Raw genomic sequence first — 26,248 nt, 5'->3', positions numbered from 1 at the left:
CGGCCTCTGCTCCCGTCCCGATCTAAGTCAAATCTCCAGAAAATGGGGCGTATGGTCCGAGATGACCATCTCCGTATACTCTGCCCCTTCCACCCCAACCAAAACCTCCCGGCTCACCCTGAAATAGTTGATTCTTGAATACACCTTATAAACATGTGAGAAAAATAAATATTCCCTTCCCCCCGGTTCTTGAAGCGCTACGGGTCCACCATACCCATCTTTTCCATAAACCCACCCAGCTCCCTTGCCATTCGTATTCTGCCCATTGACCTGGGGCTCGACGGATCTACCCTCGGCTCTGGGACACAATTAAAATCTCCTCCCATGATCAACTGGGGGATGGCCAAGTCCGCGCTCGCTGCCAGCAAACCCCTCATAAAACCCACATCATCCCAATTTGGTGCATACACATTCACCAACCGCACCGGCGTCCCCTCTAATACCCCAGTCACCATCACATATCTCCCACCCGGGCCCCTCACTTCCTTTGAGCTGACAAACCCCGTTTTCCTGCTTGTGAAAATGGCCACCCACCCGTAGCTTTGAATCAAGCCCCGAGTGGAAAACCTGCCCCACCCATCCCTTTCTTAACCTAACCTGCTCCTTCACGCTGAGGTGTGTCTCCTGCAGAAAGACCACCTCCGCTTTTAAACTCCTTAGGTCAGCAAAGACTTGAGATCTTTTCACCAGTTCATTGAGCCCTCGCACATTCCATGTTATCAGCTTCACCGGGGGGATTGCATTCCCCTCTACCGTCCGCTATCCTCCCCTTTCGGCTCTACCCCCGTTAATTTCACACTGTACCTGGTCCATCCAAGATGGCCCCTTTCTCTGCCCCTAACCATGTTTCTTCTCCAACCTTGCCGCATCGCATCCCCCTCCACATCGGAGGAAAAGGAAAAAAAACCTCCCTCTGACCCCCACTCTCCCCGTAATCTCCATTATTCCAGGGTGCCAGCACCTCCGTCTCCCAGTTATTCTGTTCTCCCCCAATTTGCGCTCCTTGATAAAGTCATTGGCCACTTCTGGGGTCTCAAAATTATATTCCCGACCTTGATACGTCACCCAGAGCATCGCCGGGTAGAACACTCCAACCTTTCTTTTGTTTTTAAATTTAGAGTACCCAATTATTTTTTCCAATTAAGGGGCAATTTAGCGTGGCCAATCCACCTACCCAGCACATCTTTGGGTTGTGGGGGCGAAACCCACGCAGACACGGGGAGAATGTGCAAACTCCACACGGACAATGACCCAGAGCCGGGATTTGAACCTGGGTCCTCAGCGCCGAAGGCAGCAGTGCTAACCACTACACCACCGTGCTGCCGCCCCCCAGAGCACTACAACCTGATCTGCCGCCGATATAACCCCCCCTCGGCACTGTTGAACCCTGCACACCGTTTTGCCAGCTCGGCTCCAATGTCCTGGTATATTCGGACCTTGTTGCCCTCCCATTCACAATTCCGCTTCTCCCTGGCAGAATCTTCTCTTTCTCCACAAGCCTGTGGAGTCTCACGATCGCCGCCCACAGCGGCTCCCCAGCTCTTGACTTCTGCCTCAAAGACGGGTGCGCTCTGTCCACCTCAGGGGCCTTATTCAGCACCCTACCGCCATCAGCCCCGCCAGCAGAGGGAGCTAACACCTGTTTTAGGTGGCCGTTATGGATGCCTGAAAAAATTACCGAAACCAATATTGTGCCCAAAATCTTTCAGGGCGCTTGGAATACAGATAGTTGGTCCCAGAAATTGTCCATAATGTGTCTGGAATTTTTCAGCCCAGCGCAAGTGTGGAATCTTCCAGCCCTACCAATGAGAATGGAGATTTCTATGGCTCACTGGCACCACCTCAGGAGGGGGGGGGGGGGGGGGGCGGGGGGGGTGAGGGGGGGGGGGGGGTAGTGAGGCGAGGGGAGTGACTGAAGACTTCCAGTCTTGTCCGTAAAACTGGTGTAGCACAGTGAAATTTATTTTGTGGATGCTTGCCTTACGAACAGTGCAGCAAGACAATGTTTAATGTTCAAAATATCTGTATGCTCTGGGAAATGGTAAACTTCAATCTGTATTCAAAGAGGCATAAGCTGACTTCCAATTCTAAGTCAATCACTTCAATGGCAATGTTACAATCAGGTGATGAGGGGTTGAATGTTTTTTTTAATAGATGTTTGAGGGTGTGGGATCACACAAAAGCGAGTTTTCACCAGCTCTGGTGTCACTCAACTTTTAATCCTTTATTTTAACCTGATGCACGACCCATAATTATTTGATCCTTGTGTGTTATTTGATCCATGCTACATCCTGGAAGATCCTGGTTAGATTTTGGCGATGGGGAGTGTGATCAGGAGGACAGGCCTCCAGTGCAGGAAGAGGGTCAATAACCTACCAGGCAGCACGAGTGAGTAGACACCTATGCCATGGCTGAGGGTCTCGACAGAATATCGAACTCGCTGGGGCATGTCATCCAGTACCATGCTGACCTTGAAGTTGTTCTGTGGGACTATTTTCCCGTGAACATAGATGGCTACTCACCTCCTCGGCTCCCCACAGAAGCCCTTCTGCCACGTTCCCCTTTTCCAAAAGGAGTACTAATCGGCGCCAGCGTGACCACTTGCTGGGGAGGCCGACGAATAACGGGAGGCCACTGGACATGGAAATGGGCGTAAGTGGTGATAATTGGCTTCTTGCCACGCTAGATCCCGATGTTGCCTCCGGGAGCGGGGCAGTTGCATTGCAAACTATTTTGCGCCCTACGCGGTTCTCGTTTTTGACCTCTCCCGCTATTCTCCAGCCTCGCTTCGCTTGAGTGAGAATGTGAGGGGGGGACCTGATTGAGGTCTACAAAATTATGAGAGGTATGGGCAGGGTGGATAGCAACAAGCTTATTCCAAGAGTGGGGGTGTCAATTACAAGGGGGTCACAATTTCAAGGTGAGAGGGGGAAAGTTTAAGGGAGATGTGCGTGGAAAATATTTTACCCAGAGGGTGGTGGGTGCCTGGAATGCTTTGCCAGCGGAGGTGGTAGAGGCGGGCATGATAGCATCATTCAAGATGCATCTAGACAGATATATGAACGGGCGGGGAACAGAGGGAAGTAGATCCTTGGAAAATAGGCGACAGGTTTAGATAAAGGATCTGGATCGGCGCAGGCTGGGAGGGACGAAGGGCCTGTTCCTGTGCTGTAATTTTCTTTGTTCTTTGTTCTTTGTAACGAGGCCGGAGAATCATGCCCCAGATGTGTGCCATCATCTGTGGCCATCCTGATAACCCAGTCATCTTCTTCTCTTACTGACCTTCAACTCACAAGAGTATTGCTGTTACACTGCACTTTGTCCCCACATTGAGGCTTTGAGTTATTGCTCACTGTCACGTTTCTTTACGTACTCCAGGTCCATATTCTGAAACCTTCCACTGACTTTCCAAATCTTCACCTTACATCCATTAACCTACCAGGATCGTTCTAAAACCTTCAAATACCAGAGAACAATATCTGATCTAAAATGTAATAAAAGGGCAGCACGGTGTCATTGTGGATAGCACAATTGCTTCACAGCTCCAGGGTCCCAGGTTCGATTCCAACTTGGGTCACTGTCTTTGTGGAGTCTGCACATCCTCCCCGTGTGTGCGTGGGTTTCCTCCGGGTGCTCCGGTTTCCTCCCACAGTCCAAAGATGTGCAGGTTAGGTATATTGGCCATGATAAATTGCCCTTAGTGTCCAAAATTGCCTTTAGAGTTGGGTTGGGTTACTGGGTTATGGGGATAGGGTGGAGGTGTTGACCTTGGGTAGGGTGCTCTTTCCAAGAGCCGGTGCAGACTCGATGGGCCGAATGGCCTACCTCTGCACTGTAAATTCTGTGATAATCTATGATATCAGAACAGTAAACACCATTTCAGAGGGGCTAACTAATCAGAGGAAACTAGTTTTAATTATTTTGTATAATTCAATCACACAAACATGTTCCAGAAATTGTAAAATTCAAAATGTAATGCTCCCTGAAGAAATAAGCTTTTGCACCTGTGCTTGCAGCATGTGGGAACTTAGTGCGATTCCAAGTCATAACGCTAACTTTGGCTCAAGCTCTCAATCCACCATAGGAATTTATTTGACATCTTATGTCCCTCCAAGTCCCACGGTCATTCAACCCAAAGAAGAAAAGTTCTCCTCTGCCAAGTCAATACCACCTGCTGCCTCTCGGTGCACTTTGATGGCTGGTCGCAGTACAGCTGGCCCTCAATACTTTATATTCCACAAAGGGTATGTCAGACGGAGGTCACTGGAGGTGGCGGGGGGTGGGGCGGTGAGGCGGGGGGGGGGGGGGGGGGGGGGGGAGGGGGGGAGGGAGGGGGTTGGGGGAAGGGAGGGAGGGTGGTGGTGCGAGGGGGGGGAGGGTGTTAGGGGGAGGGAGGGGGAGCTGAGTGGATAGTCATAGGCTTCTCCCCAGGGTAGAGGGGCCAATTACTAGGGGGCATAGGTTTAAGGTGCGAGGGGCAAGGTTTAGAGGAGATGTACGAGGCAAGTTTTTTACACAGAGGGTAGTGGGTGCCTGGAACTCGCTGCCGGAGGAGGTGGTGGAAGCAGGGACGATAGTGACATTTAAGGGGCATCTTGACAAATACATGAATAGGATGGGAATAGAGGGATACGGACCCAGGAAGTGTAGAAGATTGTAGTTTAGACAGGCAGCATGGTCGGCACGGGCTTGGAGGGTCGAAGGGCCTGTTCCTGTGCTGTACTTTTCTTTGTTCTTTGTTCTCTTTGTTCTTTGAAAGGTGGATAAGAAAAGAGACGATTGTGAACTATATCTGCCCGCCCACTGAGCCAACCCTTGTTAAATTGGGGAAAAGGTTTTGTCCCTGTTGATTGAGATTGCGCGTCGCCTGGAGAAGCCCGATGTTGGTGCAGCAACTGCATATCCAGCCACAGTGGAAGAACTTCAAACCGTCCAATCCAAGTGGCATTCAGACAAGCTGAGGGAGACAGTCCAGCCAGGTGCTAAATAACAGAATGAATCAATCCAATGAAATCTGACGTATCGCTAACCAGCTGCAGGAATCTGGGCCTGGGAAGCTGGAAAGCCATGGAATAAAAAGCACTATTGGGAGAAAGAAGGAAGAACTTTTTAAAATGAGAGAGGATCTTACCTTGGAAGGCCCGACAGAAAGCATAGCGTTCACTTTTAAGATCCATACGGTACGTTTCAGGATAAAATTCTTCCAGTTCCATGAACCTTGAAAATATTCAGTAAAATAGATGAAGGAGAAATCATTAACTGATGATTTGACTGCTGATTTTGTCGTTTACTTTGCATTTCTTTGCAGTGCCATGGGTAGAAACCCTCTCTCTATTGTATGTGAGAGACAGGTGTACCAAACAAACGTACAAATTAGCAGCAGTGGTAGGCCACTCGGCCCCTCGAGTCTGCTCCGCGATTCAATAAGGTCATGGCTGATCTGATTGTAACCTCAAGTCCATATTGCTACCTACCCCTGAAAACCTTTCACCCCCTCGTTCTTCAAGAATCTATCGAGTTCTGCCTTAAACATATTCAAAGACTCTGCTTCCAGTGACGTTTGAGGAATAGAGTTCCAGAGACTCACCGCCCTCTGAGACAAAAGTCATTCTCACCTCTGTTTTAAATGAGTGACCCTTTACTTTTAACCTGTGACCCTAGTTCAAGATTCTCCTACAAGAGGAAACACCCTCTCCACACCCACCCTGACAATACTCCTCAGGGTCCTATGTCTTTCAATCAAGTCCCGTTTCGAAACTCCAGTGGATACAAGCCTGGCCTGTTCAACCTCTCCTCATAACACAGTCTGCCCATTTGAGGAATTGCTCTTGTAAACCTTCTCTGATCAGCTTCCAATACATTTACATCCTTTCTTAAATAAGGAGACCAATACTGCACATAGTACTCCAGTTGAGATCTTGCCAAGCCCTGTATAACTCAAGCGTAACCTCCCTATGATTGTATTCGATTCCCCTCCCAATAAATGATAATATTTTACTAGCTTTCCTACTTACTTGCAGCATTCAAGCCTTTTACGAGTCATGCACTAGGACACCCAGATTCTCTACATCTAAGAGCTTTACAATCTCTCACCGTTTAGATAATATGCTGCTTTCTTATTCTTCTTGCCAATTTCACATTTCCCCACATTAAGCTCCATTTGCCAGATCTTTGCTCACTCACTTAACCTGTCTATATCCCTTTGTAGCCTATTAATGTGTTCTTCCAAACTTACTTACCCACCTATCTGTGTATCATCAGCAAATTCAGAAACTATACCTTCGGCCCCTTCATCCGAGTCACTTATATAAATTGTAAAAGGTTTAGGCCCCAGCACCGATCCCCGTGGCACACCACTCACTACATTATGCAACCAGAAAAATTACCCTTTTACACCTACTTTCTGCTTCCTGTGAGCTAGCCAATCTTTTATCCATGCCAATATGTTACCCCTTACACCGTGAGCTTTTATTTTCCGCAATAACCTTTGATGTGGCACTTTATCAAATCCTTTCTGGAAATCAAAGTACAGTGCATCCACAGATTCCCCTCGATCTACCGCACATGTTATTTATTCAAAGAATTCCAATAAATTAGTTCAATATGATTTCTCTTTCACAAAACCCTGCTGACTGCCTGATTTTTTTTTCTATGTGCCCGGCTATAGCTTCCAACATTTTCTCTTTGACAGATGTTCAGCTAACTGGCCTGTAGTTTCCTACTTTCTGTCTCCCTCCTTTTTTGAATAAAGGAGTTACATTCGCTATTTTCCATTCAAATGGAATCTTTTCCAAATTTAGGGTGTTTTGGAAACTTCAAACCATCACACCAACTATCTCTCTGGCCACTTCAAGACCCGAGAATGAAATTCATCAGGTCCAGGAGCTTGTCAGCCCACAGACCCAACAATTTGCTCAGTGCCAATTCCCTGATGAATGTCATTTTCTTGAGTTCCTCCCTCGCTTCTATTTCCTGATTTTCTGCTATTTCTGGATGTTACTTGTATCCTCTTATAGTGAAGTCTGATGCAAATTATCTGTTCAATTCATCTGCCAGCTCCTTATTTTTCATGATTAATTGCCCAGACTCACTTTCTGAAGGACCAACACTCACTTTGCCAACTTTTTCTTTTTAAAACATCTCCAGAAACTTTTACTATTTGTCTTTATATTTCTAGCTAGCTTTCCGTCATACTCTAATTTTTCCCTCCTAATTAGTCTTTTAGTCATTCTTTGCTGCTTTTTTATTTTCCCATCAATCTACTAACTTGCTACCGATCCGGTGCAATAATGTGCTTTTTCATTAAATTTGATACTACCTTTTACTTTCTTAGTTAACCACGGATGGTGGGACTTCCCCTTGGAATTTTTTCTCTCTTTGGAATGTATCTATTCTATTTATTCTGAAGTATCCTCTTCAATGTCCGCCACTGCATCTCTTTTGACCTACCCCTTAGCCTAATTTGCCAGTTCACTTTAGCTGGCTCTTCTTTCATGCCCACATAATTGCCCTGATTTAAGTTTAAAATACTAGCCTTAGATCCACTCTTCTCTCTGTCAAACTGAATGTAAAATTTAATTAAATTATGATCACTGCTATCCAGGGCACCGTCACTATGAAGTCATTAATTAATAATATCTTTTGCACATTATCAGATCTAGTATAGCCTACTCTCTCTGGTTGGCTCCAGAACGTGCTGAATTAAGAAACTCCTGAAAACATTCTATGAACTCCTCATTTAAGTCAACTTGTCCCATCTGATTATTCCAGTAGATGGAGAGCCCCCCCCCCCTCCCCATGCTTATGTTGTTTGGTTCATTGTATTAAAACCCTTGAAAAAAAGGAAGCCAAATTTTGACCTTGGAATAGGAAGCAGATTCAACAGTAACTTTCAAAATTAGATCTATACTTTAAATGGTCAAAGAACAGGAGAATAGGGATAATTAGTCAGATCTTTTAATGTGTTAGTACAGGTACATTGGATCAAGAATCGTTCTTCTCTGTTATTTGATCCTATGAGGTGTCTGGAATTTAAGAGCTTCACATAAGGGAAGGTATGGCAACTGCTCAATCCAAGATCGCAAGAAACTGCAGAGTGTGGTGAGCTCAGCCCAACGCATCACACAAGCTTGCCACCCTCACATTGATTCTGTCTACACCTCCCGCTGCCTCAGGAAGGCAGACAGCATTGTCAGAGACCCCTCCCACCCAGACATTGCCATCTTCCAGACCCTTTCATCAGGCAGAAGTCTGAAGACCTGCACATCCAGACACAGGAACAGACAGCTTCTTCCCCACAGCTACTATACTCCTCAACGACTCCCCCTTGGACTGATCTGTTCCCTGTAAGAACACTAGTCACGATTCCCTATGCTGCTCTTGCTCATGTATTTGCTTTGTTTGGCCCCTTGATCCGCACTGTAACCAATCACTGTTTGTCGATGTACCATTTGTCAACGTACTCTGTCGATTATTCCTTTTTTGTCTACTATGTACGTACTGTGTACGTCCCCTTGGCCGCAGAAAAATACTTTTCACTGTACTTCGGTACATGTGACAATAAATCAAATCAAATCAAATAAGTGACCTGATTTTGTCATTGGTCTTTATCACAGAGTTCTCTCTTCCTCAAAAATGCATACAGATCTTGTAACTGGATAGGTTCGTAGATACCCTAGATAATTATTATTCCTTTCCAGCCTGTGGTAGCCAAGATCAATTTTAGTTCTGTCCCATCTGAGATTGAGAACTGTCATAATCACTGTCACAGACTAACCTACATCTCCATGACAGGGTGCACTGACGCATATATATCTGATGGGGATACACAAAACTAAGCACACACAATTAAGTGGCGTTTACAATTCTACATAAGTTCTCCTGCCATTCCCGGAATCTTCGATGTTGTCACCTTCAGAAACAGGTTGCAGCGGCTGACTGGGGACTGATGCTTCAAAAACAGTTCTTCAGATCTAGGCAAAACAGCAGCTGAGCCAAGGTTGGAATAGACAGACTAGGGCACAAAACACCGGCGCTCGCTGATTCACTATTCATTTGGCCAGAGGCAAAAAGCGCAGCAACAGGAAAACTGGAGCATTTAGCAACCCACTCAAGGCAACAGGGAGCTGCAGAACTCAATAGGTAGCAGACTGTCTCACACAGAATGGAAACATTAAAAAACGAGTGCCCCCATTTTACAGCTCACATCGACCCACCTATTTGTTATCCAAGGCCGGCTGGGATGTTACAATATCAAGATGGTACATACACAGAATCCCAACAGTGCAGAAGGAAGTCATTTGGCCCATTGAGTCTGCACCCACCCTCTGAAATAGTACTCCACAATCCCTATAACCCCTTAGCCTAACCTACATATCCCTGGCCACTAAGGGGCAATTTAGCATGGCCAATCCACCTAACCCGCACATCTTTGGACTGTGGAAGGAAATCGGAGCACCCGGAGGAAACCCACGCGGATACGGGGAGAACATGCAAACTCCGCACAGACAGTCACCCAAAGCCGTAATTGAACCCGGGTCCCTGGCGCTGTGAGGCAGCAGTGCTAACGACTGTGCCCCCATGCCGCCCTTGACTTCACAAATCTACACCTGTGGAAGCATCTGCTGCTATCAATCTAAACATCAAAGGGAAAGACTGTATCCTCAAATAGTTAAAGGTGCCCAATTAGCAATGCACTTGACATAGAAAAGGTTTCTGCCCTTGAGGGAGTACAACCTTGCGTAGTTAGGATGATAAGGGGGCTCTAATTCTTAAATTTATGAAGAGAGTATGCACAAATTAGGGCTGTATTCCATAGAGTCATATAGTAATACAGCACAGAAACAGGCCCTTCAGCCCACCACGTCTATGTTGACCATCAAATACCAATCTAAGCTAATCCCATTTAGAAGAAAGAACAAAGAACAAAACAGCACATGAACAGGCCCTTCGGCCCTCCAAGCCTGCCTAAACTATAACCGTATGCACTTATGGAGTCCGTATCCTTCCATTCCCACCCTATTCATATATTTGTCTAGATGCCCCTTAAATGAAACTATCGTACCTGCTCCCACCACCTCCCCAGGCAGCACGTTCCATTTATTTACCACCATCTGTGTAAAAAACCTGCCTCGCATATCTGTTTTAAACTTTGCCCCATGCACTTTAAACCTATGTCCCTTAGTACTTGACTCTCCTACCCTCGGAAAGAACATCTGACTATCCACTCTGTCCATGCCCCCCCCCCCCCCCCCCCCCCCCCGGCCTCCCCTGCTTCTGGAAAAACAAAGCCAGCCTATCCAGTCTCTCCTCATGGCTGGAACCTTCCACCCCAGGCAACATCCTGGTGAATCTCCTCTGCAGCCTCTACGGTGCAATCACATCCTTCCGATGGTGTGTCGACCAGAACCGCACACAATATTCCATCTGCGGCCTAACCAATGTTTAATAACAATCAAAAACTATGGAACCTAAACAGTGTAAACGTTAGAGCCTAGCTTTGTGAAGTCAAGAGTGAAGTCGGAAACACACTCATGTATGCAGGGGATGGTCAAAGTATCATACCCTTGCAGTTGATGCTGGGTGAATTGTTGGCTCCAACTCTGAGATTGATAAGTTTCTGTTAACCTTAGGCATTAAGAGGTATGGTGCACAAGTAGGAATTATTCAATGGTGGGAAGAGGTTTGAAGGTCTACTGGCCTATTGATTTTAGTATGTTCCTAAATAATGGGCCTTGGCACACGGAATACTGTTTGGGGGATTCAGTGGGTTGTAAAATCAGCCCTCGTTGTATGCATCTTATATGCACAGAATGATCTGTCAAATGAGGCGCTGTGGGACTACTCCTTCAGGAGATGAAAGAAAATTAAAATGGAATATATTTAAGCAACTACATTGTCCTGTTCTCTGGAGCGATGAAATCAGAACTTAATGATTTTAATTTTTTTAAAGCTAAAAGATCATTAAAAGATTCCTGCAAATCATTATAAGTTCTGATTCATGAAAAGCTTGGCGTTTAGAGATACCAATGGTTGTTAGGGTCGTTTTGCCTTGTTTTAAGCTGCTTTTTCATATTTTGATTTAATCTATGCAAATTATTTCTGAGGCCCAGGATTGTACAGCACCGAATCTTAGCTGAAACAGGTATGTAAATGTGGGATCCATCATCGAGATGCCTGTCCATTCTGTGAATGTACAAAGCAAAGGGTGCCCTGAATGGGCACTCTGCAACTGCCCCCCACCCCCCCACCCCCCAGTTCAATGTGTTGCCCTTGCAGTGCCAAGTCTGAGTGAGAAAGTTGTCCCTGTAGATTCCCATCTTAACCTATAGAGGGAGACTTACCACCAGCACAGCCACCGCCTGATATTCAAATAGGTAAAGTCAAAAGTTGATTTTAATTCCTTTGTGTTCTTTCTTTTTGGGCATTTAAAAAAAATTCTGATTGTAAAGCGTTGTGATTGAGTTGAGTATTATAAGTTCAATGCTATACAATCAGCTCTCACACATATAGAGGGTGACATTGACTTTGGCCGATGATGTGACATCTTCTGATGGCCATTTCTGTTATGAAAATAGGGAAAGATGTATAACAGTCAGCTGATATAAGATCGGCCATTCCCACCAAGGCCCAACGTCAAAATTACCCCCATTGTTTCAGGAGGAATTCAGACCTGTCCTTTTGATGTTGTCGTCTGTATTCAAATTGGTGAATGCTGCATTTTCCATCAGATTTTTTCTTCACCTTGGTGATGATTTTAGAAATCTGCTCTGCGGCTACAGAACTGATGAATTCAGCAGAGCAATGAAGAAAATCTACTGGCAGATTCAACTAAGCCCGACAACACTCAGGCTGAGCAACTGGCTCAGTGAGTACCCCTGCCACTTGACTCAACATCGAGCCCCTTCACCATGAACTCGCTTGGTGCTGCCACAGGTACAATCTAAAGGATGTACTGCAGCAGCTTGCCACAGTTGGACCATAAGATGTAGGAGCAGAAGTAGGCCATCTGGCCCATCGAGTCTGCTACCCCATTCAATTAGGTCATGATTGATCTGACGTGATAATTCTCAACTCCACTTTTCCGCCTTGTCATGATATCCACATTAACATATCATGGTGCAATCACACACACACTGATGGACAGGTAGTTGGACCAACCAACACACACACAACATCGCAGCCAATCACCAGTGAGAGCACACGCACTATAAAACAGGGAACACCACAGTTCCCGCTCATTCTACCAGGAGATAGCTCAGAGTACAGAGCTCACAGCGTGCCACTCAGACATACACCATGTGCTGAGTGCCTCACTAAGATAGTGCTAGGGCTGGGTCCACAGGTTAACTGGTGAAGCACGAACCTCAGCCAGAAGTTAATAGTTATTATTGTACAGAATAATAAAACAGAGTTGTACCATCTACAACCGTGTTGGTTTGTTTGTGTATCGGAACACCCAACACGACATGATACCAGGACTGGAAACTCGCCAGCGACTGTGAGACCTACCTGCACCTCTTCAGAAACCAGCCTTACCCCCCCCCATAACTTTTGATTCCCTCCTTTTCCAAGCCTCCCCTTGCCTTCGAGTGTCCTCGAAGAATTGTGCCTCTCCAATCAGCCCTTCTGCCTCACAGCACCAGGGAGCGCGTGGGTTTCCCCGAACAGGCGCCGGAATGTGGCGACTAGGGGCTTTTCACAGTAACTTCATTTGAAGCCGACTTGTGACAATAAGCGATTTTCATTTCATTTCCTCCGGGTGCTCCGGTTTCTTCCCACAGTCGAAAGATGTTCAGGTTAGGTGCAATGGCCATGCTAAATTGCCCCTTAATGTCCAAAGGTGTGCGGACTAGGTAGATTGCCCATGACAATGTACGGGGAATAGGGCGGGAGAGTGGGCCTAGGTGGAGTGCTCTTTTGGAAGGTCAGTGTAGACTTGATGGGTCAAATGATGTCCTCTGCACTGTAGGGATTCCATGCAATTTCTCTGGTTAGCCAGCCTTTGACATGGTCGTCCAGACTACTTCCTGATTGACTGAGTCAAAAACCTTGGTCAGATGAATGAAGGATGAAGGCCACGTGGAGTGTTTGATGTTGCTCCTGGCATTTCTCTTGGGAGTTGTTGAGTGGTGAAAATCATGTCCATTGTTCCACAGTTTGGTCGGATGCCACACCAGCTTTCCGGAAAGATTTCTTCAGAGACTGGGAGAAGGCAGCTCGCAAAGTTCCGGGGATAATCTTCCCGGTGATGGTGAGTCGGGAGATTCCTCAGTAGCCCTCACAATTTGCTTTGCCACCTTTCTTCACCTAATGCCCGCCTGAAAGCTGCCTCCAGCAAACCTCAAGGCAGTGCATTCCATCCCCGGACCACTCAGTACAAGGCCTTTTTTGCTTCGCATAGATCTCATTCAAGATCTAGTTTATTCTTAAGGCTAGGAAGAGAAAAACTTCCGTTTAGTCTCAAATAAATGTATTTTTATTCAGAGAAGAGAAAAGTAGCCAATTTACTTTGTTCTGTCTCACGATTTGCAACCACTCTTCTCTCACCTAGCTCCCTACCTGGGCTCAGATGGTAGTACTTCGCCGCTGTGTCAAAAGGTTGTGGCTTCAAGACCCACTCTAGAACCTTGAGCACAATATCTGGGAAGAGAGTCCAGTGCGGGACTGACAGTGCACTGAACTATCTAAGGTGCAGACTTTCCAATGGGATATTAAATTGAGGCCCTGTCGGCCTTCTCAAGTGGCTATGAAAGATCCTTCCTACTTCAAAGAAGAACAGGAGAGTTCTCCCTGCTATCCTCCCGAAACGCTGCAGCTTCATTCCTGAAAAGTGCAACATTAAGTGAACCAGCTTTTCCCATTGTAACCACGTAAAAGCTGTAGTTGGGTTCTGTAGAACATTTCTCATCGAAAAAAAACATCAAAGTATTACGCCTAGTGAATTAACCACCTTTTAATACAAACTAAATGTATATATATATATATATATAAAAGAAATAAGATAACTCTTTCTACTTACTTCTACTCACTGCCTCTCCCACTGATTGCCTTTTGTAGGCCACAAACGGGTCCGAACCAAGATGGCCAAAAGAAAGCTTGGTTTATTGATAAGCAATTATATTTACAACACACATGAGATCCTGCTCTGTTGGTTCCATACTTGGCCAGCTTTACACAGATCTCAATCATGAATGTCCTCGGGCTCCCCGCCCCCTTAGCGGTGGAGCTCGTATTCGGTGAGACTCATGAAGAGGCTGATTGCTCCAACCCTGTAGATCTTGTGCGGGGTACAGCATCCCTCCCCCCGCCAAAGTCCAAAGACTGTTCTGCTGACTGTGGAGTAGAAGGGCGCCAGACTCTCTTCACCCTTGGCTGTGCTTCCTGCACTTGCTGGTCTGGATCTGGCCGTGTATATCTGGACGGTGAACGTCGCTTCCATTCGGAATGTCATAGTGGATGCACTGTCTGAAGCTGCTGCACTGCTTGCTCCCTGTCGGATGCTTCTGATGCTTGGGGTTCCATTTCAGAATCCGTATCTATGATTTCTCTCATTTTGGTGTCTTGATCCGCTTGGGGTAATGCTCTAGCCACTTCGGGCATCGGATTTGTTTGGATTGGAACTTTCCATCCCCAAGGAATTTTGCATAGAACTGGTCGTCTGGACCGGATGTGATCGTAGAACATAGACCATAGAACAGTACAGCACAGTACAGGCCCTTCAGCCCACGATGTTGTGCCGACCATTTATCCCAATCTAAGATCAACCTAACCTACACCCCTTCAATTTACTGCTGTCCATGTGCCTGTCTAAGAGTCGCTGAAATGTCCCTAATGACTCTGACTCCACCACCTCTGCTGGCAGTGCATTCCACGCACCCACCACTCTCTGTGTAAAGAACCTACGTCTGACATCTCCCCTATACCTTTCTCCAATCACCTTGAAATTATGTCCCCTCGTGACAGCCATTTCCACCCTGGGGAAAAGTCTCTGGCTATCCACTCCATCCATGCCTCTCATCACCTTGTAGACCTCTATCAAGTCACCTCTCTGTCTTCTTCACTCCAGTGAGAAAAGCCCTAGCTCCCTGAACCTTTCTTCATAAACCATGTCCTCCAGTCCAGGCAGCATCCTGGTAAATCTCCTCTGTACCCTCTCCAAAGCATCCACATCCTTCCTATAATGAGGCGACCAGAACTGGACACAATATTTCAAGTGTGGTCTAACTAGGGTTTTATAAAGCTACAGCAAAACCTCGCGGCTCTTAAACTCAATCCCTCTGTTAATGAAACCCAACACACCATATGCCTTCTTAACAACCCTATCAACCTGGGTGGCAACTTTGAGGGATCTATGTATGTGGACCCCAAGATCCCTCTGATCCTCCACACTTCCAAGAATCCTGCCTTTAACCATGTATTCAGCATTCAAATTTGACCTTCCAAAATGAATCACTTCACATTTATGAAGATTGAACTCCGTCTGCCCAGCTCTGCATCCTGTCAATGTCCTGTTGTAACCTGCAACAGCCCTCAACACTATCTACAACTCCCCCAAACTTCGTGTCATTGGTTGGAATTTGGTGCACTTCCCGCAGGTGTAGTCAGCAGGGACACCGGTGGTATCCCTCACCACCCACATCCTACAGGAGGAGCATGCAACTGCCCTAGCCTCCATCCCCTCTGACCTTACAGAATGTAGCTGCCCTGTGGACCAACTGGAACTCCGCCCTCCAACTCTGCTCCCAGCCAGCTGCACTCTGTAAGCTCCCGGCTCCCTTCTCCCTCTTTGAGGAAATGAAATAAAGGAGCACCTTGCTCCTTCCTCCCCTAACTCCCTCAGTCACCAAACTCTCACTATAGCACTCAAATGCACCCAAATTCAGCACTCAGAGCAATCAAAGTCTGCACTGTAAACTGGCTCACCTTTATACTGTGACTCTAGCCTCTGAAAACTGGCCCAATCCAATTAACTAATTAACAAGCTTGAGGTAATGAGGTGCTTTCTCATGACACAACTTTTTGCCTAAATTTGATCAGATGCCAGCCCTGTGTGGTGGCCGATTGTCCCGGAGGTCATCTGGACACCTACAAAGTTTTGAATATAGACTGTGTCACCTGGTACAAAGAGTCTGGCCGGTTTTGGTTGAACGGGGCAACCGTTCCTTGCAGCTCCTGGCTGTGGTGCACTTTCCCACCTATATCAGGGAAAGCCAGATTAAGATGCGACATGCGGAGTGGGCCCGTAGCAGAACAAGAACCTGGCCAGTCTTGTCTGCTTCTTTGGTCCAAGTTTGAACCGCCCATTCCGCCAGCCCGTTTGAAGCCGGGTGATATGGGGCTGTCCGGATGTGCTGCATCCCGTTAGCCTCCAGGAATCCGGAGAACTTTTCACTTGTGAAAAGTGGTCCATTGGCGATAACCAACATCTCTGGGTACTGTGTGTACTGAAGGACAAACGCAATTTTTCAATGGTCTCTATGAAGTGGTCGCCGATATCTTATGGACTTCTAACTATTTACATCAGGAGTAAGACTATCGAGCCTTGAAACCGGCCAGCAAAGTCAGCACGTAACCGCGTCCACGGACCATTCCGTGGGTGAAGGGGCATGGCAGGCAGATTCTTCTGGTGCTCGTGACACACGTCGCACTGCTGGGCCGTTCTCTCTATCTCAGCACCCAGGCCCGCCACCAAATGTATTTCACTTTTGACACCGCTAGGTGCCCATGGTGCAGGTCCCTGAGGATCAGGTCCTGACCCTTTCCTGAGACGACAACGCGCTTAACCCACAGCAGGATTCCATCTTCCACACGAAACTCGGACATCTTCGTTGAGAATGTCCGTAATTTGCCTGCTAACCATCTATGTTGACACCTGTACAGGGCTATGTGTTGAACTTTCAAAAGGACTGGGTTAGTCTGTGCCCACTCACGGATTTGATACGCTGTAACAGGCAACAAATCCATAAAGTCGAGTATGGCCATGACCTTGTCCACCCTGGGAGAAGAAGGAGGGCGTGTTGGCAAAGGCATCCGCTTTAGCGATCTGGGTACCGGGACAATGCCCAAAAGAGTACTCGTAGTTAGCCAGCAGGAGGGCCCAGCGTTGGATCCTGGCAGAGGTGATGGGCGGAATTGCCTTGCCTTCTTTAACAAGACTGAGCAGTGGTTTGTGGTCCGTGATGATCATGAACCGTCGACCGTACAAACGTTGATGGGATTTCGTCATGGCGAAGACAACTGCCAAAACCTTCTCTCTCGATTTGCGCACAATTACATTCAGCCACTTACGAGGGAGGCTAAGTTTGCATACCGGCCCCTTATATCTGCGTGAACTAACTTAATACAGGGACTTACTGTGGTACCTCTCAGCCAACATTGCTAAAGCAGACATTAATCTATCTGATCACTATTTCACTGCAAGTTATGGAGCCCAACTGTGCGAAAATTGGATGCCGCATTTACTGCAATGCACTTCAAAAGTAATTAATTGGCTATAAGTATTTGGGACATCCTAAAGTCATTCAAATTGCTATGTAAATGCATTTAGTTTTGTCTCTCTTCAATACACAGCACCCAGTTTACATTGTTCGGTCACAATGCAACAAGGGCACCTCTGGTGAAGTTAGAAGCACAGCTACAGAGCAGTTAACACCTTTACATCCACAGTGGACACATTCTCCAGTGACCCAATGTGTCATTAGTCTTTGAAACAGAAAGCAACATAATCTACTGCCAGCACCAGCGACGGTTTGGCTGAAAAATGTTAGGATAACTTCAGAGTGCTCAGTTTGCACATTGCGAGATGATCATAAGGAGAATGATTGAGTATAAACATGCAAATCCACAAAATGAGAACAGGCCTCTTGATCCACTGAACCCACTCCATTTAATCACCCATGTCCAATTTGCACTCTGAAGGATGCCTTCAATTATTCAGTCTCCTCAGGGAATGTGCCCAAGAAGGCTCTTTTAAAAATCCTCCTAATCCCTGAAAGGTAATTGAAAAAAACTCTAGCAAATCAGCTTTCCGGTACTTGACCCAGTTGCAGTCCACAGATAACATGATGACGAGGAGTGTAAGCAATTGCATTACATTGCCGCACCATGAGTTACCACCATCAGGATTACCGTCCAGGTGAACGGCCACCCGTTAGAGATGGAGTTGGACATGGGGGCCACAGGTTCAGTAATAGGCAGACAGACCTTTGAGAAAATCAGGACTGGAGTGCAATAGTTTGCGGGGCACTGAGGCAAGGCTAGCAACCAAATGGGGGAACCCCTAGCCACAGCAGGCACGACGATGACCCCAGTTATTTATGGTCAGCAGTCGGTTAGGCTGCCATTAATAATAGTGAGGGGCCCCGGACCGAGACTGCTGGACCGCCATAAGCTACAACGCCTTCGGCTGGACTGGCAACAGATATTCCAGATGGGCACCAGAGGACTTTACAAAGTCTTGGGGAAGTACCCAGAGGTCTTCCAGGAGAGCCTGGGTAAAAAGCCATGGCCAAGATGTGAACCCTGAAGCCCAGCCAAAGTAATTCCGGGTCGGCCCAATCCGCCATGCAGTGCTGGGGAAAGTCGAGGGCGAACAAAATCAACTGAAAGGCCTCGGTATCATCCGAGCAATACAGTTTGCTGATTGGGCAACGCCGGTAGTCTCGGTACTAAAACCTGACAAAACCGTACCCCTCTGCGGAGATTATAAGTTGACCATAAACAAGGCCTCCTGTCTGGTCAGGTGCCTAATGCCACAGGTAGATGACCTATATGGCAAGTTAGCGGGGGGGGTCATTCCTTTTCCAAGCTTGACATGAGTTACGCCTATCTCCAGGTGGTGCACAACAGCGATTCCAGGTGTTACATAACCATGAACACGCACAGGGGCCTCTCTGAGTACACAAGGTTACCGTTTGGAGTGTCATCGGCTTGCGCAATTTCTCAGCGCATTATGGAGAATATCCGGAGAGCGCTACCGCGTGTGGTGGTCTACTTGGACAATGCCCTGGTCACTCGAGCGACAGAAAGGGAGCACCTGAGCAACCTGGAGGAAGTCCTCCATTGGTTTTCCAAGACAGGCAACCACCTCAAGAGGGGAAAGTGCGTTTTCTACGCCAAAGAAGTGACATACTTGGGGTATCGCATGGATCAGGATGGACTACACCTGGTTGAGGAGAACATCCAGGTGATAAAGCAAGTCCCACACTCTGGAAAATATGAACTACACGCTTTGCTGAAGAAGCACCAAGTTTGGGTGTGGACAGTGCCTCAGGAGGAGACCTTTACCACGGTGAAACATCAGCTGACATTGTTATTGATACATTACGACCCCTCCAAGCTGCTCTTGGTGAAATGCAATGTCTCGCCTTACAGAAACTGAGCAGCAGTGACTCCCCACATGGCTGAAGGTAGGGTAAGGCCAATAGCATACGCGGCAAGGACTCTTCCCGCTGTGGAGCGCAATTATACCCACTTCAAAAAAGAAGGTTTGTTCTCCCTATTTATGGTGAAGAAATTTCACCAATACGTGTATGGGCATCGATACGCCATTGTGACAGTCCATAAGCCATTGCCAGGGCTTTTAAAAGAAGACAAGGCTATCCCACCCTAGCTTCCACCTGGATTCATCGATGGGCCCTGTTGCTAACAGCCTATGGGTACGCCTTCGAGCATCGCCCAGGTTTGTAGATTGCAACCGCGGACGTGCTGAGCAGGCTCCTGCTGCTGACCTGCCCCATCCCCACCGAGGGCCGATGAAGTTGTTTTGACGCTTTATTTCGTGGACACCTTGCTGGTCACCGCTGCCCAGGGATCAGTCGCGAGTGGTGCCCCCCCCCCCAGGGAGTCATTGCAGAATCGGCATTCCCCGACACGCTATGCACCCGCTGACCCAGCCCTGGAGCTCCAGGATGTGCAACCAGGGGCAAAAAGGAGTGGTCATCCACCTAATCTCACTTCATCAGAGGAACTTACAGACTTTGGGGGGGGTGGGGGGGGGCATTGTGGGATGTTGTAACCCACCATGAGACCCATGGGAAGGCCCGATTAATCTCCCCATAAGCCTCGTGGAGGGCGAGCTCCTTTGCTGAGGGGCGGAGGCCCATCAATGGGCTAGTTAATTCAGTAGCATAAAAGCCGGCCCACGTAGGAGCCAAGGTGCAGAGTGATCCCCACTGGGGGGGCTGTTACTTGTAAATACTTTCCTTTTGGAAATAAACCATTTTTTGGGACTCCACCATGACTAGTACGTACATGGGGCGGGATTCTCTGTCGGTCGACGCCGGAATCGGGAACGCGATTGGGAGGAGAATCGGTTTTGACGCCGAAATCGTGGCGGGTGCCGGTTTCACACCATATCACAATTCTCCGGGGCCTCGACAGTGGCATCAATGCATTCCACTCCACAAGTAAACATATCATTAGCAGGCCTGACCCGGTATTCTCCACCTTCACTGGGGCACGTTCCTGACGGCGCGGTCCACTTGTGCTTTTAAACATCGCGAAACAGGCGCTGAGGGAGGGCGAGGGGGGTACGGAAAATGTCCACCATCCCCATAGTTTTCTGACAGTTGTGCCGCTGGTCGGGGGGCTTCTGCCAGGGCCATGGGTCGTATGGGCCCCCCCCAGGCCTCTACTCTCGGTGCTCTCTGGCCCCAGCTGACCCATGAGCGAGATGACCCAGCCACAGTGAAGGAACGGCGAATTATTTCCATGTCAGGATGATGTGTGGCTTGGAGGGGAACTCTCACGGGGTGATGTTCCCGTGTGTCTGCTGCCTTGTCCTTCTAGGTGACGGAAGTCGTGGGTTTGGAAGATGCTGTTGAGGAGCGTTGGCAAGTTGCTACAGTACAGTGCAATTAGGCAAGAATTAGTGCGATTAGGCAAGAATTAGGGAGCATAAGATGGGAACAGAAACTGTCAAGGAAAGGCACAAATGAAAAGTGGAGCTTGTTCAAGGAACAAATACTGCGTGTCCTTGACAGGCATGTCCCTGTCAGGCAGGGAGTAAATGGCCGTGTGAGGGAACCATGGTTCACAAAAGAGGTTGAATGTCTTGTCAAGAGGAAAAAGGAAGAGTATGTAAGGATGAGAAAACAAGGTTCAGTAGGGTCGCTTGAGGGTTAAAAGGTAGCAAGGAATGAGCTGAAAAAAGGGCTTAGGAGAGCTAGGAGGGGGCATGAGAATTCCTTGGCGGGTAGGATCAAGGAAAACCCCAAGGCTTTTTACTCTTATGTGAGAAATGAAAGAATGACCAGGGTGAGGGTAGGGCTGGTCAAGGACAGTAGTGGGAACTTGTGCATGGAGTCAGAAGAAATAGGAGAGGCGTTGAATGAATACTTTTCTTCAGTGTTCACAAAGGAGAGGGGCCATGTTTTTGAGGATGAGAGTGTGATTCAGGCGGGTAGGCTGGAGGAAGTAGATGTTCTGAGGAAGGATGTATTAGCAATTTTGAAAAACCTGAGGGTCGACAAGTCCCCTGGGCCAGATGGGATATACCCAAGGATTCTTTGGGAGGCAAGGGATGAGATTGCAGAGCCTTTGGCTTTGATCTTTGGGTCCTTGCTGTCCATGGGGATAGTGCCAGAGGACTGGAGAGTGGTGAATGTTGAAGAAAGGGAATAGGAATGACTCTTGTAATTATAGGCCAGTTAGTCTTACTTCAGTGGTCGGGAAGATAATGGAAAAGGTCCTGAAGGATAGGATTTATGACCATTTGGAAAGATGCAGCTTAATCCGGGAAAGTCAACACGGATTCGTGGAGGGTAGGTCTCGCCTCACAAATTTGATTGAATTCTTTGAGGAGGTAAGTAAGTGTGTAGATGAAGGTAGAGCAGTTGATATCGTATACATGGATTTTAGTAAGGCGTTTGATAAGGTTCCCCATGGTCAGCTCATGAAGAAAGTAAGGAGGTGTGGGATAGAGGGAAATTTGGCCAATTGGGTAAGTAACTGGCTATCACATAGAAGACAGAGGGTGGTGGAGGATGGAAAATTTTCAGACTGGAGACCAGTTACCAGTGGTGTACCACAGGGATCAGTGCTGGGTCCTCTGCTATTTGTGATTTTTATCAATGACTTGAAGGAGGGGGCTGAAGAGTGGGTCAGTAAATTTGCTGATGACACCAAGATTGGTGGAGTAGTGGATGAGGTGAAGGGCTGTTGTAGGCTGCAAAGAGACATTGATAGGATGCACAGCTGGGCCAAAAAATGGCAGATGGAGTTTAACCCTGATAAGTGCAAGGTGATTCATTTTGGTGGAAAACATTTGAATGCGGATTACAGGGTCAACGGCAGGGCTCTGAGGAATGTGGAGGAACAGAGAGATCTTGGGGTTCATGTCCACAGATCTCTGAAGGTTGCCACTCAAGTGGACAGAGCCGTTAGGAAGGCCTATAGTGTGTTAGCGTTTATTAACATGGGGCAGTGTTATGCTGCGACTATACATGACCCTGGTGAGACCACATTTGGAGTATTGTGAGCAGTTCTGGTCACCTCATTATAGGAAGGATGTGGAAGCATTGGAAAGGGTGCAAAGGGGATTTACCAGGATGCTGCCTGGCTTGCAGGATAGGTCTTCTGAGGAAAGGTTGAGGGAGCTAGGGCTTTTCTCTTTGGAGCGGAGGAGGATGAGAGGTGACTTAATAGAGGCTTTACCATCGTTGAGGGGGATAGATAGAGTGGATGTTCAGAAACTATTTCCTCGGGTGGATGTAGCTGTTACAAGGGGGCATAAGTATAAGATTCAGGGTGGGAGATATAGGAGGGATGTCCGAGGTACGTTCTTTACTCAGAGAGTGGTTAGGGCGTGGAATGGACTGCCTGCTGTGATAGTGGAGTCGGACACTTTAGGAACTTTCAAGCGGTTATTGGATAGGCACATGGAGCACACCAGAATGACAAGGAGTGGGATAGCTTGATCTTGGTTTCGGACAATGCTCGGCACAACATCGAGGGCCGAAGGGCCTGTTCTGTGCTGTAATGTTCTATGTTCTATCTTGTAGATAGTGATGGCACTGTGCACTGGTGATGGATGAAGAGTAAGTTTTAGGTGGTGGATAGCACATCCATCAAGCTGCTTTGTCCTGGATGCTGTCACACTTCATGAGTCTTGTTAGAGCTGCTCTCGTCCAGGCAAGTGGAGAGTATTCCATTACACTCTTGACTTGTGCCACATGGTGAACAGGCTTTGGGGAGTCAGGATGTGAGTTACTCGCTGCAGAATTCCCAACCTCTGACCTCTTGCAGCCACAGTATTTATTTGGCGGTTCACTTAAATTTCTGGTCAATGCTAACCCGCCCAGGATGTAGATGGAATAAGATTCAACGATGGTAATGCCATTGACATTCAAAGGAAAATGGTTAGATTCCCTCTTGGTGGAGATGGTCATGGCCTGGCACTTGCATGGTGCAAATGCTACTTGCCACTGACTGATTATTGCTTAATATGATCCTCAGCAAGACTTCTTATCTTCCTCGTCGCTCCCAAGTGTGCCATTAAGCTGATAATTGTTTGTTACCATGCTATTATCACGGATATGCAGGATTTGTAGAGAAATGGACAGGCAAGAGGCTAATTCCATCCTCGAGAGCAATTGATGTTGAAACCATCTTCCTGGGAATTGTGGAGGAGACGAGGGACTGAATTGATCTGAGCCGAAATATGAAAAAGTTGAGTTAAAGAAAAGCTGGAAAAATATCATTTGCATAAAAGAGGCAGAAAATGTCCCTAAAGTTGCGACATTTATGGCAATGACTTGCACAGTTTCCAACTCACTCCAGGAAGCTGAAACACACTGGGGGAGTTATTGCCATCGGCGACGCTGCATTAGGATGGGCAACCTCCACCCTTTTGCTCCATGGACAGGTTTCCATTTGGGGTGAAGCCAAGCCTTGTGAGTTCACAGCAGAAAATGGGCAGGAGCCTCATTTTAACATTAACAATGGTATTGAATGTTTTGCATACTTTATTTCAACATACTCAGGCAAGCTCCAAGAGCACAAGGAACTGAAATAGCTCCAGCCGATTTGTAGTTCAATCATGTAGTGAGCTTTAACAAAACGGTGGCCAAGTAAACTGAATACCAATGATTTGCAATTACTGTTTCGGTACACATCACCCAAAATAGGATAGGCAAGTCTCAATTACCCAATTAATTACGCATTCTAATTAATATTGCTTTAATCAAACCTCCAAAAGCCAAAGACTTGGAGGAACTGCAAGCTGTAAGTACACTTACTTTGAAAACATGATCCTGCCATATTTATTCATTATACGCTCATTATCCTTGAGTGAAGAACAGAGGCCAAACTTGGTGGTTAGCACTTTATTGTTGGGGATCTGGTTTAACATCTGTTTACCTTTTGGAATGACAGAAACCAAAGACATAAACATTAGTAAAGCTAATCAACGACATTGTTTTTGATTGCTAAATGCCCTTCAATCCTCTAAGGTGTCCTTGGCTTTACTACTGCACCTACCTGCTGTAATGTTACAGAAATTACACACAGCAGTAGCCCAAAATACCAACGACCTATTGGTCAACCAGACATTTGTCTGACTGAGAACTCATAAACTGGGCGTTAATGCACTAGATGCTGCTAAAAACTCTGCTGTCCTTATCCTGCCTCGCACCAAGCCCATATTCACCCATTACTCCCATTCTTGCTGATGTACATGGCCCTAAAGATTCTAATTCAAAGCTTGTGTTTAAATTCCTTCAACCATCTGGGCTTCATGTTAGAATTCCCTTCATAAATCCATCTGCTTCGTACTAGAACCATCACCCTTACCCTTCTTATTACCCCAAAACTTGACCAAGGTTTCTTTTTAAATCATCCCTCTGCTCATATCCTTCCTTGATCAAGAAACCATTTTTACCTCCGTGAAGGGGTAATTTGTGTTAATATAGAGGCAGATTTTACTGGAACCTGTGAAATATTGTTCAATATGGATATTAAAAGAGATATCAAGAGGGCTTAATTTTACATCTCATTGTGCTATTTGTCACTTAGAAGTACCCAATGGTGATATTAACAACACCTGGTATGAACATAGAACATAAAAATACAGCACAGAACAGGCCCATGATGTTGTGCCGAACTTTTGTCCTAGATTAAGAACAAATCAATTTACACCCGAGCATTCTACTGTAATCCATGTACCTATGCAATAGCCGCTTGAAGGTCCCTAATGTTTCCGACTCAACTACTTCCACAGACAGTGCATTCCATTCCCCCACTACTCTCTGGGTAAAGAACCTACCACTGACATTCCACCATTCACCTTAAATTTATGTCCCCTTGTATGGTGTACACAGCAATTCAATGAAAAAACATCACTCACAGACCAACCATTTGCAGGCATTTGTTGCTCAGGTGTATTATAAAGAACGTAAGAAACAGGAGCGGCAGTAGGCCACTTGGCCCCCTGAGCATGTTCCACCAGTCAACAATATCACGGCTAATTTTCTACCTCAAGTCCACTTTCCCATTCTATCCCCATATCCCAGATTCCTTTAGGTAAAAGAAAACTACTGCGGATGCTGGAATCGGAAACAAAAACAGAAAATGCCGCCCAATCTCAGCAGGTCTGACAGCATCTGCGGGGAGGGAACAGAGCCGACGTTTCGAGTCTGGATGACTCAAAGCTAGAGAGAACTGGAAATAGGCTGACTGGCTCTCATCCTCCCTTCTCTCTCCACAGATGCTGCCAGACCTGCTGAGATTTTCCATCATGTTCAGTTTTTGTCCAAGATTCGCTTAGTCTCCAAACATCGAATGATCTCATCTCGATGACTGAGCATCCACAGATATGTAGGGTTGAGAATTCCAAAGATTCACAACCTTCTGAGTGAAGAAATTCCTCCTTAGCTCGGTCCAAAACGACTGATCCATTATACTGAGACTGATCCCTAATTATAGACTCACACCTGGGGGCAACACCCTCTCATTTCTATCCTACCAAAGCCTCTTACGAATTTTATACATTTCGATTATACATTTCACCTCTCATTCTTTTTAACTCCAGGATTAAATCTCAATCTCTCCTCACAGGGCTTTCCTCTTGTCTTAGGAATCCACCTGGTGAACGTTTGTTGCACCATGTTTGGCAAATATATGCTGCTGCTGCTGTGTAGAGAGACCTGGGTGTGCTCGTGCATGAGTCGCAAGAATGTTGGTTTACAGGTGCAACAGGGGATTAAGGAGGCAAATGGAATTTTGTCCTTCATTGCTAGAGGGATGGAGT

At 46.9% G+C, this 26,248-nt stretch overlaps 1 protein-coding gene across 2 annotated transcripts in view; it reads right to left on the bottom strand.

Annotated features, from left to right (window-relative positions):
• LOC140392592 (protein polyglycylase TTLL10-like) overlaps positions 1-26,248 on the bottom strand; it is a 185,823-nt gene that overhangs the window by 44,389 nt on the left and 115,186 nt on the right. For both annotated transcript variants that reach the window (XM_072477989.1, XM_072477990.1), the window contains 2 exons: positions 24,240-24,360; positions 5,132-5,217 (listed from right to left, as the gene is read on the bottom strand). In XM_072477989.1, coding sequence (XP_072334090.1) covers positions 5,132-5,217; positions 24,240-24,360 — 207 coding nt within the window. The remainder of the gene's footprint in view (positions 1-5,131; positions 5,218-24,239; positions 24,361-26,248) is intronic.

The sequence above is a fragment of the Scyliorhinus torazame genome, chromosome 16 (assembly GCF_047496885.1).
Source record: "Scyliorhinus torazame isolate Kashiwa2021f chromosome 16, sScyTor2.1, whole genome shotgun sequence".
NCBI lineage: Eukaryota > Metazoa > Chordata > Chondrichthyes > Carcharhiniformes > Scyliorhinidae > Scyliorhinus > Scyliorhinus torazame.
The sequence above is the reverse complement of the archived record's forward strand: the minus strand, read 5'-3'. Positions and strand labels throughout refer to the sequence as shown.